At 42.5% G+C, this 18,195-nt stretch overlaps 1 protein-coding gene across 1 annotated transcript; it reads left to right on the plus strand.

The window, feature by feature from the left end:
- Positions 1 to 1,506: 1,506 nt before the first annotated feature.
- ipo9 (importin 9) lies at positions 1,507 to 17,734 on the plus strand. The gene is made up of 24 exons (XM_041034789.1): positions 1,507 to 1,775; positions 4,400 to 4,461; positions 4,622 to 4,708; positions 4,845 to 5,046; positions 5,693 to 5,781; positions 6,117 to 6,203; positions 6,585 to 6,704; positions 6,983 to 7,083; positions 7,737 to 7,795; positions 7,916 to 8,067; positions 8,163 to 8,261; positions 8,827 to 8,933; positions 9,152 to 9,291; positions 9,654 to 9,816; positions 10,871 to 11,097; positions 11,391 to 11,539; positions 12,460 to 12,588; positions 12,834 to 13,109; positions 13,904 to 14,070; positions 14,468 to 14,601; positions 14,794 to 14,913; positions 15,214 to 15,327; positions 15,487 to 15,563; positions 16,866 to 17,734. Exons 1-24 carry the CDS (start codon positions 1,616 to 1,618, stop codon positions 16,974 to 16,976), a joined length of 3,132 nt encoding a protein of 1,043 aa, XP_040890723.1. The 5' UTR covers positions 1,507 to 1,615; the 3' UTR covers positions 16,977 to 17,734.
- The last annotated feature ends 461 nt before the right edge of the window (positions 17,735 to 18,195 follow it).

Below are 18,195 nucleotides of genomic sequence, written 5' to 3' on the forward strand. Positions count from 1 at the left end.
ACCCATACATTTTGTACAAAGATTCAGAGAGACAGATGCTGTATATACATAGATATAGGTGCTTACATTTTTAGGTACAGGAATGTCAAAGATTAGCAGAGTCCATTTGCTCATTTGGCTGGTGTGTTAAAGATCTCAAGGACAGAAAAATCTTATTGCAGCTAGACAGCCAAGCCTGTACATGCCCTGCTTATTGTTGGTGGCACACAGTGAATTGCAAAAGTAGTAACCTGATGTAATGACTTTCAAAAGACATCCAAACTCCAACTCCAAGCCATGATTTGTTAACAGCCTTCTGGATCAAGAAAGTTAACACCTGAGAAGACTGAAGCTTGCCCGCAAAAGATTAAAAGAAATTAAACATGTATGCACTTGCATCATCGAGATTCAAGAGGAGGCAAACAGTGTGTCACATTCTTAAGTCACGTTCATGGAAATCTTGCTGATACCCCATCTGTTTCCTTGTTGGAGCAACAGGATTATGAGGTGAAGCTGGTAATTCCTCCTCCAGTAACACAATACACTGCCACTTCCGGGGTTATAGTGTGTGCAGGCTGACAGTCAGGCCCCACAGAGAGTTGTGCTATTGTTTCACTTCACAGTGGTTTAACGTTGTTCTCATCTATTCAAAGAATGGAGAAGTGAGACGTGTGTGTACTTTAAAGTTCAAGCCTGTCTGAAAGCTCAGGTGAGACTACACCTGTTATCAAAAGATGCAGACAGGTTTCACAATGCACTGCAACTGACAAGGGGCCTGTTACAACTGGTTAATCTGCACAGTATTTCACCACCCATTGAGTCTAGGAGTAACTGGGTTAGCATAAGTGCTGTTAAAGAGTAGAAAACGGGCTATGCACTGCTTTCTGTTTAAACTTTCAAATGACCAAAGGAATGGCAACACGTGAATATTACAACCATATGTGATTGTTGAACATCTCATTCCCAAAACATGGGCGTAAATATGTTGCTATAACAGTCTCCAATCTCTTTGGGACCTGGCTGCAGGACCTTTCCCCCATTCAGCCATAAAAGCATCAGTCAGGTCGGACATTGATGTTGGATGACAAGACCTAGTTTGCAGACTGTGTTCCAGATCAACACAAAGGTGCTGGATGGGGTTGAGATCAACACTTGTCATCATGTTAAACCAGGAAAGGGTCTTTCCCAAACTGTTACCACAATATCACTGCGTGTGGTGGCATTAAGATTTGAATTTTTATAAATTAATACAAAATTTTAAACGTAGTCACTACCGAATATTTTGGGTATGAAATTTAAACATTGCATTTATAGCACTGAAGAAATCATCTGTCTGAATTAATGTGATGTGAGATTTTCAGTCAATTAGTGATCCGGTAATGTTTCAGACTGTAGGGTTGATTTCCCCCCGCTCCACAAGAGGGAGCCAAAGTTTACAAACAAAGACACACGCACACGCACAAAAAAAAAAAAAAACACGTGGGCCAAACCGGACGTCAAAATGTGCTTCCTCTCGCAAACCCCGCCTCCACGTTTCCATGCATTGGCGCGCTTCCCCTCTGCTCTCTGCTCCTCCCCGTGTGGTGGTGGTGGAGGACTGACTCTGTTGCGGGCTGCGGCTGAAAACACACCAGGCATGAGTGCGGCGGGTAGTGCGCGGTCCGGTTCGGCGGCCGGCCCGGTCCAGCAGGGACTAAAAGAGGCTCTGATCGAGACGCTGACGGCCATCCTGTCCCCGGTTCAAGAAGTGCGCGCCGCCGCGGAGGAGCAGATCAAAGTGCTGGAAGTGACAGAGGGTGAGTGGTAGCCAGCTTCTAAACGGTAGTTTGAGGGAGTTAACGGCGGTTAGCTTCCCGGTGTTCTCACTCATGAACCGCATGGGCCTTTGCATCATAAGCGCCAGGGGGACAGCTGTCTGCTGCTGTTATCGGTACTAATTTTGACTGTAATCGGCTAGACTGAGGAATAGCTAACAGCCAAAACGTTAGCCAGGGATCTGTCTCCGCTCCCGGTAGCTAACAGTAGGCCGTATTTTCAGAAGTTAGTGGTGACTAAGTTAGCATGAAAACTCATTAAAACCCGCTGTCCTTACTCAGCTCTGAGGTGGTCTTCTTACCTTGTTCATCCCGACGTGATCGGACAGGTCGCAGCTAACCGTGTCACAAGTGTAATCATTAGCTAATCAGTAAGTTACATGAAAGCACATGGGGACTGCGTGGACCCCGGCCTCAGCAGAACAGCAACAGGGTGGACACTGTCTTCTGCCTCAGTGGAAACGTTAATCTAACGTTATGTGTGGAGCGTGCGGTCAAAATTCTGGAACTGTAGCAACACACGCACCATTCTAGGCTCGAGCGCTTTAGAATCAAATAACGTCACTTGTGAACGGTGGAATGACAGCAGCAGATCACGCACTGTCCGCGACCGTTAGCCACCCGAACCGTTAAACACGGACCATTGTTTAACCGTTAATGCATTATTTAGAGCGACGGCAAACAAGTTGCCGAACGACGTCCAGTGGTCCCAGAAGTAACGTTACAACCAAACCGATTCTTGATAATTTAATCCCACGGTCGCTATGGCAACCATGGAATGCCCGGTGACAGATTTTCCCGCGAAGATGCCTCCCGTGGGCTTCTCCCGTGGATCCCGCCTAACAGGCAGCCAGCTTCCTCCATCATCAGTAGAGCTGCAACAGCTAGCCGATTATTTGATTAATCGAGACGTCAGTCCACAGAAAGCTAGTTGGTAACTATCTACTATACAACTAACCATTTATACATACCATACCCTGAAGCATTCCTACTTTGCATATATTAGTACTGACCATGTACATTACTGTGGTAATTAACTACCCAAAAAGAACTCTTTCTTGTTCCCCCAACCCTCCAAGTTGTTCTGACTGAATTAAAAATTAATGTTTGAACCTGTATACCTCCATCATTTGAACTGATAATGTGTCAAGACTCAAATATAAAGGCGCACGAGAACAGTGGCACCTTGTGTCACAGGTTTATAATTATTTGAAGTGTTATGAACGTGTCTTCGTGGGCCTTGCTTTGTGCACAGAGGCATCATCACGCTAAACCACAAAAAGGTCTTCCCCACATGGCTGCTACAAAGTTAGAAGCAAATGTCATTGCCTGCAGTTGCATCGAGAGTTCTTGTGAAGAACACTAAAGGGGCTCAGATCAAAACATGAAAAACAGCCCACAAGTACACAAAAGTGTGTGGACAGAGATGCCCACATTCATTTGGCTTCATGGCATTCATAGCTACAACCTAGTAATATCTTCCTGATGTGATTTCTTCACACACCCTTCTGCTGCGAAATTAAACCAGCTAAACACTCTGTTTTCTGTTGCAGTCAGCATTAAAATGGTCATTAAAGGTCTCAAAATACCTGACTGACATGAATATTGAAACTGGCATTATACCCCATGTAAACAATTAGTGATAGTTGAGGTGTGGGAGAAACAATGCCCATAACAAACTATTGACCTTTAGTTTTGATAAGGGACTAAAACAGGACAGATGGATACAGTACCTAGTGGCTGTAGCTTATACTCCACTAGACTTCCCATTGTCTGTCCAGCAATCCTCGCACCCGTGGTGAAAGGCTAATTGTGCACACTGTCTGTCGGCTGTACAGCAGCGTCGCAGCGAGGCTGACCCTTTCCGCTGGCCCCTCTCTAAGGCAGGCACTCTGCAGGATTGTCAGCACTAACATTGTCTTCTGGCGCCTGATGTCACTCTTAGTAAAACCCAGTGAGAGGGACAGGGCTGGTTCACAGCTGAGATTGATGCTGATCCTGAACTCTGTGTTTATCCCTCACTCTCTGCATGCCCGCCAGGCCAGGTTCAAAGCAGGGTATTGTTGGCAGTATCATTAATGGATGTTTTACGCCACTGATAACCTAAATAAGCAAATCCTGACACTTACTGTGGTGCCTGGGCTCGTGATAACACCTGGGAATTTGACACTTTTTGCTTTGTTACATGTTTGTTTATTGACCCACATCTTTGAAAGAATTCTGCTTATTTGGTGTGGCCTGTTTGTGTTGCTTTTCATCTGGCATCACACAGCGCCTTGTTGTTATCATCCCAGTTAAATTCCTGGAAAAAATGAAACAAGCACCCACATATATTTTCATATGCAAGGTTTTATGGCTACACGGATTAGTCGATTAATTGTGATTAGATGATCAAAAGGAAATTAATTGCCAGCCGTTTTAATAATCAATTAAATGTTTAAGTAATTTTTCAATCAAGAATGCCAAAAACAAGCAGATGTCCTTTGGCAGTAATCTATGCTTTGAGCCTGCTGTTATCTCATACTGTATCTTTCTATGCTGTCTGATTTTAGTTTCATGAATTAATTTATATTTTTGTCCTCTGCGCTGATGTGTTCATGTCTTAGAGTTTGGCGTCCACTTGGCAGAACTCACAGTTGATCCTCAGGGGGCACTCGCCATCCGTCAGGTGAGCAGACAACACAAACACATGTAAAATTAAGGTCTTAGGTTTGTTTTTTACATTTCCAATTACAGTATGTGTTGATTTCTTAATTATTATCTGTGACTGTTACATCCTGTGTTTTTTGTTACTTATCAAATATGACTGGTGGTGTTTGTGTTTGCAGTTAGCATCAGTCATACTGAAACAGTATGTTGAGACTCACTGGTGTTCTCAGTCGGAGAAATTCAGGCCTCCTGAAACCACAGATCAGGTAAACAATTCTTCAGCTTAGATTCGTTTCTTTTGTCTGTTCTGTATTTCAAATGCTGTCTCGCTCAGAATTGCAATTTGACCCTTGAGGGCGATTTGGAGCCACATTTTGTCAAACTCCTGCTGTCCTCCTCTAGGCTAAAGCTGCCATCAGGGAGCTGTTGCCAGGCGGTCTGCGTGAGTCGATTAGCAAAGTCCGCTCCAGTGTTGCGTATGCCGTGTCAGCCATCGCCCACTGGGACTGGCCTGAAGCTTGGCCGCAGCTCTTCACCCTGCTGATGGAGATGCTGGTCAGCGGAGATGTCAGTGCTGTGCACGGGGCCATGAGGGTCCTGACAGGTGTGTAATAAGATACACAAACACACAGGTATCCGTGGTATAGATTTTCAAAGTAAGACGTCTGTAGAATGCAGCTGTGATACCAGAGCCTTTGTGACAATATCAGGTGACTTTTCAAGATGAGATTTCAGCATTATAAGAACCTGTTTACATTTTACACTTACATTTTAACTCTTCCATACGTGACACAGAATAAGGTCAGACCCCTAACATATGTCTGTTTACATGTAAGCGTCCACACATTTATATGGTAAATGGTAAATGGACTGTACTTACATAGCACTTTTCTAGTCTTATCGATCACTGAAAGAACTTTTCACAGCATGCTACATTCACCCATTCACACACACATCTGCACAGATGTATTCAATTCAGTTTTATTTATATGGCGCTGAATCAAAAGAAGTTATCTTAAGACACTTTGCATATAGAGCAGATCTGCATTCAGACTCGGACTCATCAATTTGCTTTTTGGTGAAAACATCCTGTTTCTAAATCTCTTTAGAAAACACAAAAACGCTTCATGTAAAAATCCTCCCTTTGAAGAACAATAATCTTTTTTTAGTTTCTTTCCTCCTCTATTTATGTAGAAGTATGTATGTATGTGTGTATGTGTCTTCTATGTATAACTGTCTCGTGTTTCCAGAGTTTACTCGGGAGGTGACAGATACGCAGATGCCGCTGGTGGCTCCAGTCATCCTGCCTGAAATGTACAAGATCTTCACCATGGCTGAGGTAATGCGGTCAGAGGGCAGGAAAATGGATTGTAATATAAAGTTAAGCAGATCATGCACAGGTCCCAAACAAGCTAAGTGAGCATCTGAGTCAGAGCTGAACACTGTCGAAAGGCCTATTTAAAAGTTTTGAAAGTGCTCTCTCCTGTTCACTCTGACCTTAAGTTATTATAAGACCTAACCTTTTGTTCCTGATATAAAAACCCTGAGGTGTGCTCAGAATATGTCTGCATTAGCTGTAGTAACCAATTACAACATTTAAGTAACAGCAGTTTATTCTTTCTCTGGGCAAACATGAAGTTTTGGGTTCATTTTACTGTTCTCTAACTGTTGCAGGTTTACAGTATTCGTACCCGCTCCAGAGCAGTGGAGATATTCACCACCTGTGCCAACCTTATCTGTGCCATTGAGGAGCTTGAAAAGGTGAGACAGTCACAGCAAGACGTGATGGTTTTCTTTTAGATATAGAATAATAGATTTAGTGTTAATTAATTATATAATGGAACATTTTTACTTTTGATTGAACCTCTTTTGCCGTGGGAAATGGTTCATCTTGTTTCAGCTGTCATCAGTTGCAGCTGATAATTTACTTTAAAAGGGATAATTTTTTAAAAAATCAAGACAGTCAGACACAGGGATTTATTTAAATCAGCGTTTGTGAAATAGTCCTCATGTTGTACAACCTCCAGAAACATTTATATTTGGATTGTTTACAGAAAGGAAGTGACATGGATGAGTAACTTGTCAGTACTCTCCTTTGATGGTAACTGTACCTCCTCTTTGTGTGTGTATGTGTGGGTTTAGGGTGCAGCCAAAGCGTTGATCTTCCCTGTGGTGCAGCAGTTCACAGAAGCATTTGTGCAGGCTCTGCAGATGCCTGATGGACCCTCATCTGACAGTGGTCTTAAGATGGAAGTCCTCAAGGTGAGAGACTGTGTGAACCTCAAATGTGTCAAAACATCGTAGGTAGAAATGACATTGTAAAGCCTGCAGTCATTTAACAGATTGTCTAATATGTGTGAGCTGTAGTGTGATTATGGCAGAGGGTAGTTGTGAGTTACAGTATACAGCTGGTGGCAGTGGTAAACATATTTTTTTCAAGAAATAAAGATGTGGGAAGCAAATTGTCAGTGGCATTAAAAAGGAAAATGTGTTACATCTACAATAAGACTTTAAATCTGTATTTCTTTTTCCTCTCACAGGCAGTGACAGCTTTGGTAAAGAACTTCCCCAAACCCATGGTGTCCTCCATGCAGCAAATTTTACCCATTGTGTGGAACACGCTGACTGAAAGTGCAGCTTTATATCCTTTCACGCAGTTAGCTGTGTGTTAGCTGCTTCCCTGCTGGGTTAATCATTGCAGTCCGTTCATGCTAAAAGCATTGTTGCTTCCATTTTGGAGTGAAAGACCACAACTCAGCTGGAGGATTGACTTCCTTTTTACGTGTTTCCCAAACAGCTGACAGACACTTATTTTGGTGTGAACTTGTTGTTCTTGTGGTTTGGGAGCAGCCTCTCTAAACCACTAATCCACCTCACCTCAGCATCTCATTCTGTTGCATGCAAGTTGCCTGCTTACTCAGCAAAATAAAAAAAAAACATTCTAGTGTTTAGAGCTGCAAATTAAATGGGCGAACGTTTTCACTGGATAGATTGAATAAGAAGAAAAAGCCCAAAATTAAGAGCAATTTATACATAAAAGAGTGACTGTGATGGCATTCTTTACACGTACAAGTTCAAACTGATACCAGATAATTAATGACCCAACTGCCTTAGTTAGGAGGAAACTTCTTGTGAAGATGATAGCTAAGATCCAAAGTAGAAGCTTCATACTTACACGACAAGTACCCCATATAGAGTAGAGTATTATAGAGTGTAACTGCTGTGGTTATAGCAGGACAGAAGGCACTCCAAGTGCTTCGTGTTTAATTGAGTTTCCCTTAACCAGATGTTCACTTATGTAAGAACAGAAGTTAACTACACAGAGGAAGTGGACGACCCGGTAGACTCAGATGGTGAGCAGCATTCCCCATCACTCCCCCTCCTCCCCTTTTTTTCCACATCTGCTCTCTATATAACAAGGATTAGCAAATTTTGGTGATTGTGTATTTCCTTTTTTTCTTTTTTAATTAAAGGTGAGGTTCTGGGTTTTGAAAATCTTGTATTCAGCATCTTTGAGTTTGTCCACACGCTGCTGGAGAACAACAAGTTCAAGAGCACAGTGAAGAAAGCGCTGCCCGAACTCATCTACTACGTCATCCTGTACATGCAGATCACTGAAGACCAGGTGAGAAATAACTTGAACACACATGGTTGAAATGACTGTAATGTATGTTGAATCACTGGTGTCAGGCGTGATTGTTTGCGCTGATGTTTCCTCAGATCAAAGTGTGGACGGCTAACCCCCAGCAGTTTGTGGAGGATGAGGATGATGACACTTTCTCCTACTCTGTCAGGATCTCTGCTCAGGATCTGCTGCTGGTGAGATACTGTAAAATCTTTGTGAAATCACACTTACACAGAATGCTTCTCAAACAATTAAGCAGAGCACGGTTTTGGCCTCCTAAGCAACTAATTTTGTGTATTAGTTTCCAGGCAATGCACATATTTATATCATATTACAGTGACATTTAAATAAATTAACATCTCTTTTCTAAGTCAGATCTGCTGAGGTTTGGGGGACATTCATGTCTGCGAGTTATAGGCGTCCGTTTCAACACAGTCCTTCAACACAGTCCACAGACTGTAGGTGTAGAACAATAAAAACGAGGACAGTTCTTTTTCTTCTCGTACACACACAGCCTCCGCTTACACTTGACCTGCTTCTCAGAAAGAACTGGAAACAGTTGTTTACTATTAACAGTGTGCTTTTCTGCACACTGTTAAAGCATAAAGGGGCTGAGCAATGCAGTCACATGTAATACCAGTGTCAGAAATGTCCAGCCTCCCAAAAATAAGCAACTCTTAGGTCACCGGCTCACACTGCAGCCTCTGGTCCACCCTGAGAGCGTGTATAATGATGGTAATCTTTGACCTCTCCTTGCAGGCTGTTGCTGCAGAGTTTCAGAATGAGAGCGCAGCAGCGCTGGCAGCGGCCGCGACCAGACACCTCCAGGAGGCAGAGCAGGCCAAAAACAGTGGCAATGAGCACTGGTGAGGAGAGACTCTGCACTAACACTTCTCTCCTACTCTCTGTCTCTGTCTGACTACATCCCAGTGTTTGGTCTTAAAGCTTTACAGCATGACATGTAAAGAGGTATAGGGATGGTTAAAATGACAAACGTTGCCGGTGGTACGTTATATCAGCTGTCATTAATTAACGTGAATTCTGTCTGTTTGTTTGTATGCTTGTTTGTTTGTTTTTAAACCAGGTGGAAGATCCATGAAGCTTGTATGTTGGCTCTCGGTTCGGTCAAAACCATCATCACAGAGAATGTGAAGAACGGTCGTATCCAGTTTGACATGCATGGTTTCCTGGCTGGTGTTATCCTCGCTGATCTCAACCTAGCAGGTGAGTCTTAAACTGACCTTTGGAGATTTGTAGAAGCGATCATCAACTACTTGGACAAACCTCGAGAAGTTTATGGTGTTCTCTTTCTCTCAGAACTGTACCATAGAAGGATCATTGTTAAGTCACTTAACACAGGTGTTAACATGCTAGAGTACACGTATAAAGTATTTCTACAATATTATAATAATGGCTGCTTTCTCTGAAGTTTTTTCCCCTCTAAGTGCCCCAGTTCCTCATGGAGAACATATTGCTACAAATAAACTGTAAAATTGCAAATAAAAATGACAAAGATGTAAAGTAAATGAAAATTACATCTCACTCTCTTCACTCTTCTTGTTTTTGTTTTTTTTTTTCTTGACCAGCGGCGTCTCCGTTCCTCCTTGGCCGGGCTCTGTGGGCGGCCAGTCGCTTCACAGCAGCCATGTCTCCTGAGCTCATCCAGCAGTTCCTCCAGGCCACCGTCAGTGGGCTTCACGACAGCCAGCCGCCCTCCGTCCGCATCTCTGCGGTCAGGGCCATCTGGGGGTGAGCAAGCTGCTTTTTTAACTCTTTTCAACTGTTCAACTGTGCTGTGTTGTGTTGTTTTTGTGATCCAGCACAACAATTGTATCTCAGAGCCAGATGACAGAACAGGCTGTGGTCTGTGATCAAGGAGCCTGGATCTAGTCCATGTCTATGCTCAAAGCATTAAAATGCTCAAAGCTAAAATTATAATAGGTCTGTAGCACGCTGGCAGAGTATCTACAAACCTGGGCAGATGCTGCCACGAACCAACAAAGTCACTGTTCACTACGCCCTGCAGTTTACAGTCATAACAGTGGTGGATTTACTATTGAAAATCCTGGTAACTGCTGAAACAATGAATCCTTCATTTCAGACAGAGGTAGACAAAATCAGGCTTGTCATTTTTAGCTGGCAGATGTTGATTTTGTCAGCTGAAATAACAACTGTCGCTGGCAGATGTTTATCCATGTTTGTATACCAAATATCTCCCTTACTACAGTTCCGTACGCAGTGCTTCACTGTTTGACAGGGCTGCCATCGACAGTCAGCCACTGCTCGGGGAAAGACTGCAGACAGTCAGTGGATACATTGAAGAACATCTGAAATTGCATGGACTTATCATGAGATCACAGCTTTGATAACTAAATATTCATAATGTCGTTGTCCTCATACAAAGGTTAAATAGACGTGTAGGTCTTTGGGCGTTTTAATGTTGTTTATGGCACTGCACCTCGAGGAGACAGTTGACATTTTTGTTGTCTAACCTCGGTTGTACCTCATGGAAAAAACTGTCAATTTGTGTCAATATGTTTTCTATGTTACTAAATTGTGAATGAAGTAATGGGGCCATGCCTGTGATCCTAAATGAACAGGATGTTGTGTGTGTGTGTGTGTGTGTGTGTGTGTGTGTGTGTGTGTGTGTGTGTGTGTGTGTGTGCGTGTGTGTGTGTGTGTGTGTATATATATATCTATATTTATATTTATATATTATTTATTTATTTATTTATTTCAGGAACATGCGTTATGTTGGGAAAAACTCACTCATGTCTCAAATGTCCCTGTCATCTGTCTGCAGGTACTGTGATCAGCTGAAGCTGTCAGAGAGCACCCATGTCCTTCAGCCCTTCCTCCCCAGCATCCTTGAGGGACTGGTCCAACTGGCCGCCCAGTTCAGCTCAGAGGTGCTTACCCTCGTCATGGAGACGCTGTGCATCGTCTGCACCGTCGACCCGGCTTTCACCACCAGCGCCGAGAACAAGATCTGCCCCCTCACCATTGCTATTTTCCTTAAATATAACAATGGTACTGACATAGCTCCTCTAACCAAATCCTCTGTCAGACTGTTGTTGTGCACTAACACTATGTTCTTTACCTTTTCTGTTTTTTTATCTCTTTAATCTCTGTATCTTTTGTCTTTTAATAATAGTTAAATGTCAAGATTTGGGACTTTACATTTCCCAGTTTGTCCCTAATACTTTAACATGGATAAACATACAGAGAGGGATAAAAAAAAAGACATAAACAAGTTAAGAGACACATAGATTTGATATGTGTCTTATCTTTTCTCAGGCCCTGTCTCCCTCTCTTCTCCTCAGACCCTGTGGTGGCGTCTCTGGCTCAGGACATCTTCAAGGAACTGGCACAGATCGAAGGCTGCCAGGGCCCCATGCAGATGCGTCTTATCCCCACACTGGTCAGCATCATGCAGGCTCCCCCCGACAAGATCCCCTCTGGACTCTGTGCTGTAAGTGGTAGAAAGAGACACAAAAGCTGCTGCAAGATAATACCTGCCAGAGGGAGTAGGAGGCGCATTAATGTGTCCATCTTTGTGTAATCACTCACAGCAGGCCCTAAAGATCCTGAAATCAGTTATTTCATCCTGTTACCCCTCTTTGGTCCAGAGCACAATGAATGTTGTGCCATTGTCCTTTGTCCAGCTTCATATCTTTGTTGCATCTCTGATCGTGTCCTCACAAATAATCATTGGATCTCCTCTTCCGATGCACCAATAAATCAGCTAATACTCACATACTTTATGTATTTCCCCAAATAAAAAGCAGAACATAATTTGCAGCAGTTGGCACACAGTTTGTAGTGTGGGCATGTCGTCCATCTGGCATCAATTCGTTTCAAATTTCACAGCGTGCTGTTGGTTTAATAGACTGGACACACGGGCAGGGCGTGTGCTGCTGAAATGAAAAACTTGCCATGTGCCACTAGTCGCAGTGTGTAGTCACAGTCAACAAGCACAGAGTAAAAGAGTAATTACTGTATAGATAAAACCTATAATTTACTTTACATGAACGGAGTAGCAATATTGGGTAGTAATATTCAACCGTGTAACAAACTGTTGCTGTATATTGTAATTTCATCATTTATGCTTCTTTTACACTTGCTCATGAACACGTGCAACAGTATATTCTTTTGTTAGTAGTAATCTGGTTAAATAATTTCAGTCAGCAGCCAGATGAGCGATCAGCTACACAGAAACAGGTGTTTACTCATTCCCACTCTCCTCCTCCCCCTTCACCTTCCTCCCCTTCCAGCCCTATGACTTAATGACTCTGCACTTTGTCATTGTTCGTCTGTAATCATCAGTTTTTCGTGAGAATCATATCAAAATCTGACCACTTTTTCTCCTCAATCCCCCGGTATGTACCACAGACGTCCATAGACATCCTGACCACTGTCGTGCGCAACACCAAACCTCCTCTGTCAGAGATGCTGGTGTGCCAGGCATTCCCTGTGGTGGCACAGTGCACCTTGCGTACTGACGACAACACGATAATGCAGGTAAACCCAACAAAGTTTTGTATTCAAATTCAAATTTATTGCATTTGCATATGAGCACATTGAATACAACAAGAGAATGATGTCGTCAAGGGCAAAATGTAAAGTTATACAAAGTAAAATAATTTATTTCTGTGCTTCAAAAATGTCAAATGTATTTGTTGGAACATCCAACATCTGTGATCTGCGTAACTTCGGCTCACTCTCCTTTTACTCCCACTCTTTCATCACTGTCCTCCCTTCTCCAGAATGGTGGTGAGTGCCTGCGGGCGTATGTCTCTGTTGCCCTGGAGCAGATTGCACAGTGGAGGGACGAGCAGGGCAACAGCGGCCTCTGGTACGTCATGCAGGTGGTCAACCAGCTGCTGGACCCCCGGACCTCTGAGTTCACGGCTGCCTTCGTGGGCAGGCTGGTGTCCACTCTGATCTCTCGGGCCGGAACCGAGCTTGGAGAACAGCTGGACCAGATCCTCCGAGCGATTCTGAGCAAGATGCAGCAAGCAGAGACTCTGAGTGTCATGCAGGTAGGACGGGAAGATGCAAACCAATAAAAGTCAACTAATACATGATTGGGTTGTAAATTACATTAGCGGTTTTTATTTGTTTTTATTTGACACTTCACACTCAGGTGATTGACAGATCTTTCATGTTTTGTGATGGTCAAATAAAGATTTACAGAACACAGAACAGACACTGGGCACATCAATATTTCTATGCAATTCACAGATCATGAATTAGTTTTAAATTCCTTTAAACATAACTGCAAGTATACCTGTCAATTAAAATTACTGATCCCGAAAAATGGCAGTTCATTATTAATACAGGTTAATTACAATTCAAAGTCAGTAGCAGATCAGCCCATATCAGATTTGCACAGTGGTGCAGTGAAACAAGATGAAGAGATAGAAAGAGAGGCGTTGTTGGCATTTGCTGTAAAGTAAATTATTACTTTTTTCACCAAATAAAATTCACGTCTTCAGGAACAGTGGTTTACAATATGTCCATTATTGCATGGTTGACAGCAGAGTTCAGGTTTGTGTGTAATTTAGGAATCAGTTTGTCTGTGATTATGTCTGTGTGCCACTGGGTGTGTGTTGTTATGTCTGGTCAGGAGTGGGTCTAAACTAAACTGATAAATCGTATTCTGTGCATAGAAATGAAGTTTAGGCACAAATGAATGATACATGAGACCCTTGGTCTTGTCTTTGTTATTTATTGCTGCTAACGCTGTACAGTTCCAGTACGTGCAGTTACCTCCACCACCTCACTTTTTCTTTTGTCCCTGCCCTTTTCTCTCGTGCACTCCGTCTCTCTCTAGTCTCTGATCATGGTGTTTGCCCACCTGGTTCACTCCCAGCTGGAGCCTCTGTTGGAGTTCTTGTGCAGTCTGCCCGGACCGACGGGGAAACCCGCCCTGGAGTTCGTCATGACAGAGTGGATGAGCAGACAGCACCTCTTCTACGGACAGTACGAGGGGAAAGTCAGGTCAGAAAACATTTTCATTAACAATTTAATACTTAAATCTAACAATTTTACTACATTTTTATGTAATGAAAACCCATGCAATAACATGGGTTTAACAGGCAGATAAATAAACAACTTCTGCATTTTTTTCTGTATTATTGTATGCAGTATTATTTCATTTTAATTACTAGATTAACCATGATTGTGACAGGGAGCCCAATTTAGGAACTTACCTACTACACATTACCTACACTTTGCTGCTCCCTCTACTACACACACACTGCACTGTCTTGTGATGGTTGTTACTTTAATCTGTGTGTGCATATGTAATACAAGCCTTCTCCAATCATCTTTACCCTCGCCATCTTTCTCAAACTCCTAACATCTTTGTGTTGTTTTTTTTTTCTTTTCCCTGTAGCACGGTGGCGCTCTGTAAGCTGCTGCAGCATGGCCTCAACACTGACGACAAACGTCTTCAGGACATTGTGGTGAAGGGAGAGGAGATCTACAGCCCTGAAGACGGCATCCGTACACGATCCAAATCTGCCAAAAGTAAGGCAGCAAACAAAATTTAGAGTTGTCGTTTACTTGTCTGCATTGTTCTGTATACTAAGAGTACATCTTCTGAGTGGTGAGATAGTCGGATGTGTAGATGTGCGAGAATGAAAACCTCATAAATCTCATTATGTCCACACAGTGATATTAAGAGGTTTGACACATTCACTGTGTATTTTTCCTCCACAGACCCAGAGCGATGGACCAACATTCCTTTGCTTGTGAAGATCTTTAAATTGATCATAAATGAGCTGTCGACAGTGGTGGAGGCAAACGCCAGCAGGGCCAACGCAGGAGACTGGAGCCAAGGTGACTGCAGATCTTAGTTCTCGTGGTCAACCGTATCAACTGTTTTGAACTGGTTTAAATAAAGTTTTAGTGCAATAAACTTCATCAGCATCAGTGTAGGCACTGCATTTTGGTTACCCACTGCATTTGACACATCCTTACTACTTGGGAGTGAAGTTTCTCTGGGTTTCAATAAAGTCTAATGTTCACTCTTAGATTTGGCACATGATTTTGTGTATTTAGAAAAATACTCAATCCTTTGTCAGCAGCCTAAAGAACAGGTCAGCAGACATTTCAGTCACCAGCCGCTGTTTGTTTCAGATTCCAGCGGTATGTGGGAGGAGCAGGAGGAGGACGAGGGGGAGGAAGATGAGGAGGAGGATGAAGGGCTGGCAGGGCAGCTGCTCTCTGATCTCATCGCCTCCAACAAATATGGTACGAATGTTTCCCCTGTGCATGGGCTATTCTTGTATTTTAGCTTAATTTCAACCTTCATGAATTTATACCTGTTAATTATACTTTATCTCAGGTTATTCATGGACGTTTTCCTAATACTCCCCTGTGTTTGTGTTGTTGTTGTTTTTTTCCTTACAGATGATGATTATTATGAGGATGATGAGGAGGACGATCCAGATGCCTTGAAAGACCCCATATATCAGATTGATCTGCAGGTACAGTCTCTGAACTTTTGATTTCACACGTCTTATCACCATTAGTGGAACAGCAAGGTGGATTAATAAATCAGGAGATGCACCTCGATCTGGAGGACCTGTGTTCAGGCACCTGCGAGCTTTACCAGATGGTTGTGTTGAGATATTCTGTATGTTAGCTGTAAATGTTGATACTGTAACACCACACGTATCATTATAGTATTAATAATAAGTTTTGTAGCACATGAAAGGTCTTTTCAAAGTCACCACATAGGCTTTCTGGGATAATCCTGTCATTGCTGCAAGACGCAACCATCATCGCCAGTGTTAGAGGTTTTTTTTTTTTTTTTTTTTTTTTTTCTGTCCTAAAACGTCAAATCAGATCAGAAGATGCTCCAATTATAAAGGAGCTTTAGGGTAAAAATGGTCCCAGCCTTGGTGGATTAGTCTTAAAGATTGAATCACACAATTTGCCCTTCCAACTGCTGATGAACAACTGTTATTTGATCATGCAGTGTTATTTTCCAGGACTTGCCTGAGTGTCTTGGTGAACAAAATATAAACTGTGAGCTTTTAGCTCAAGCAGCTTAGGAGCAAAAACACCAAAAAAAAGGGGAAATGGAAAGAATCAAAGCACACACTGCAAGAAATGAAGTTAAAAGAGCTTTTTTTATTGTGGAGACATGATTTAAAAACAACATGTTACAAAGTGCATCGACTGCACTCTGGTCTTCATTGGAGTCAGACGGTCATACACAGACACTATGACCACAAACCTCAGTCACACAGGAGAGAATTTTTTACAGGTGAATCCCTCAATCACTCAATGAATGAATACTGTGTTACATACTGAATATTAGTAAAATAAATATACACTCAGTAATCACTTTATTAGGTACACTTGTACAATCTAATACACTTCAGTACAACCGTTCAGCCATCAATTCTACCTCTACAAAGTTCAGTTTTTGTGGATGTTGTCAGAAATGTTTAAATTCAACTCTTAGAATGTTAGATAGACATCTGAATACAATGCAGTCCAGTACAACAGCATCACTTACCATGACCTCAGTGCTAAAACATATCATTTAATTGAAACCCCGATTAGTACCAACAGAAACTGAACATTTTGGACATCGGAAAAGTAGACTGTAGGGCAGAGCAGATGTATTGGATTGCGTCCGATTTTACAAAGTAGCCACTAAGTGTATATACATATTGATTAATTTTCTAAAATGGTGCAGTATAAATAATACAAGTAAAAGAAGCTCCAAAGTGACAAACTGAAAATCTCTGAGCTGTGCATCATCTGTCCTTTCCCAGGCTTACCTGACGGACTTCCTGACACAATTCGCCCAGCAGCCGTGTTACAGCATGTTCTCAGGCCACCTCAACAACGCCGAGAGACAAACTCTGCAGTCTATAGGCCTCTAGCCCCCCCACCCCCCGACCCCACCTGTCTGCCACTCCCAGACATCACCTTCCATCTACAGCGCCCTGAAGCTCTCTTCTATTGCCCCATCACTTACGCTCTTCTGATGAATTTACAACCTAGGAAAAGAAAAGGAGTTTGTCCCAGCAGAGGGAGAGGACGGGGTGGGAAGAGACACATGCACTTACTCGTAACTCCCCTGAATCTCCATACTTGTGATGGGATGAAGGACTTGCAGATGTTAACGCGAGGGGGATGATGAGGGGAGAGACTGCACAGAGGGTCAGAGGACTCACTTTTCTGGAATAATTTCAGACTGGACGAGAGGATCGAATAAAGAGTTTCGAGGCTTCACAGTCGGACGGGTGAACCATGAAACATGAACAGACTATTTTGCCATGTCCTGTTTGTAACGTAGCCCGTTATTTTTGTGTTTCTGTATAAACAAAGTGAAATGCAACATGTAAAACACTTCCAAGAGACTTTACATAGATTGAAGGAAAGAAGAACAACAAACAAACACCCTGATCTTTGGAGGGGGAGAGAAACATTGGCGGCCTTATAATCCAGAAAACGTTGACTGTTTCTGACAGGAAATGAAAAGCTCTTAGACCAGCTGTCATGTCTCGGGGTACGGTGGGTATTTGGGAATTCACACACTGTTGCCATGGTGATTCACAGCCTTGTCATTCCCTTGTACCCATTAGAATTTGGGATGAAAAACTTTCTAAATAAAAGTCCCAAATGGACAACACTTCCAGATCGAATTCCAGATTCCTTTCTTGTCTCCCTGACCTCGGGAAAATACATATTTTATTGTTGTTTCCTTTCAGAGGGAGACGATCAGAATGGCTTCCTATGGTGATGTGTAAATGGGAAAAAGAAACCTGAGCATTCGAGCTGTCTTTGTCTACAGCGAGTGCACACTGCTGATTTACTGCATGTTACTAGTCATTAACTGTAGTCTTGAAATGATCAGTAATGCTGAAAATATTAAAGCTGTAAAAATTTTAATTTTCATGCAAAACAATTATGTCTGTTATTAAATCTTTGAGAGAGATGATAACAGGTTTATAAAACCCCTAGTGGATATTCAACCCAAAAAGAGCAGCATACAAAGGAAAATGAGAGTTTGTGTGACAAAGTCTTTGAAGGCTGAAACGTTGCGTCATTTCATTTCGTTTCAATTTTGGGGTGCTTGCAATATTTTCTGTGTTGACT

This window comes from Toxotes jaculatrix, chromosome 3 (genome assembly GCF_017976425.1).
Source record: "Toxotes jaculatrix isolate fToxJac2 chromosome 3, fToxJac2.pri, whole genome shotgun sequence".
Lineage (NCBI taxonomy): Eukaryota > Metazoa > Chordata > Actinopteri > Toxotidae > Toxotes > Toxotes jaculatrix.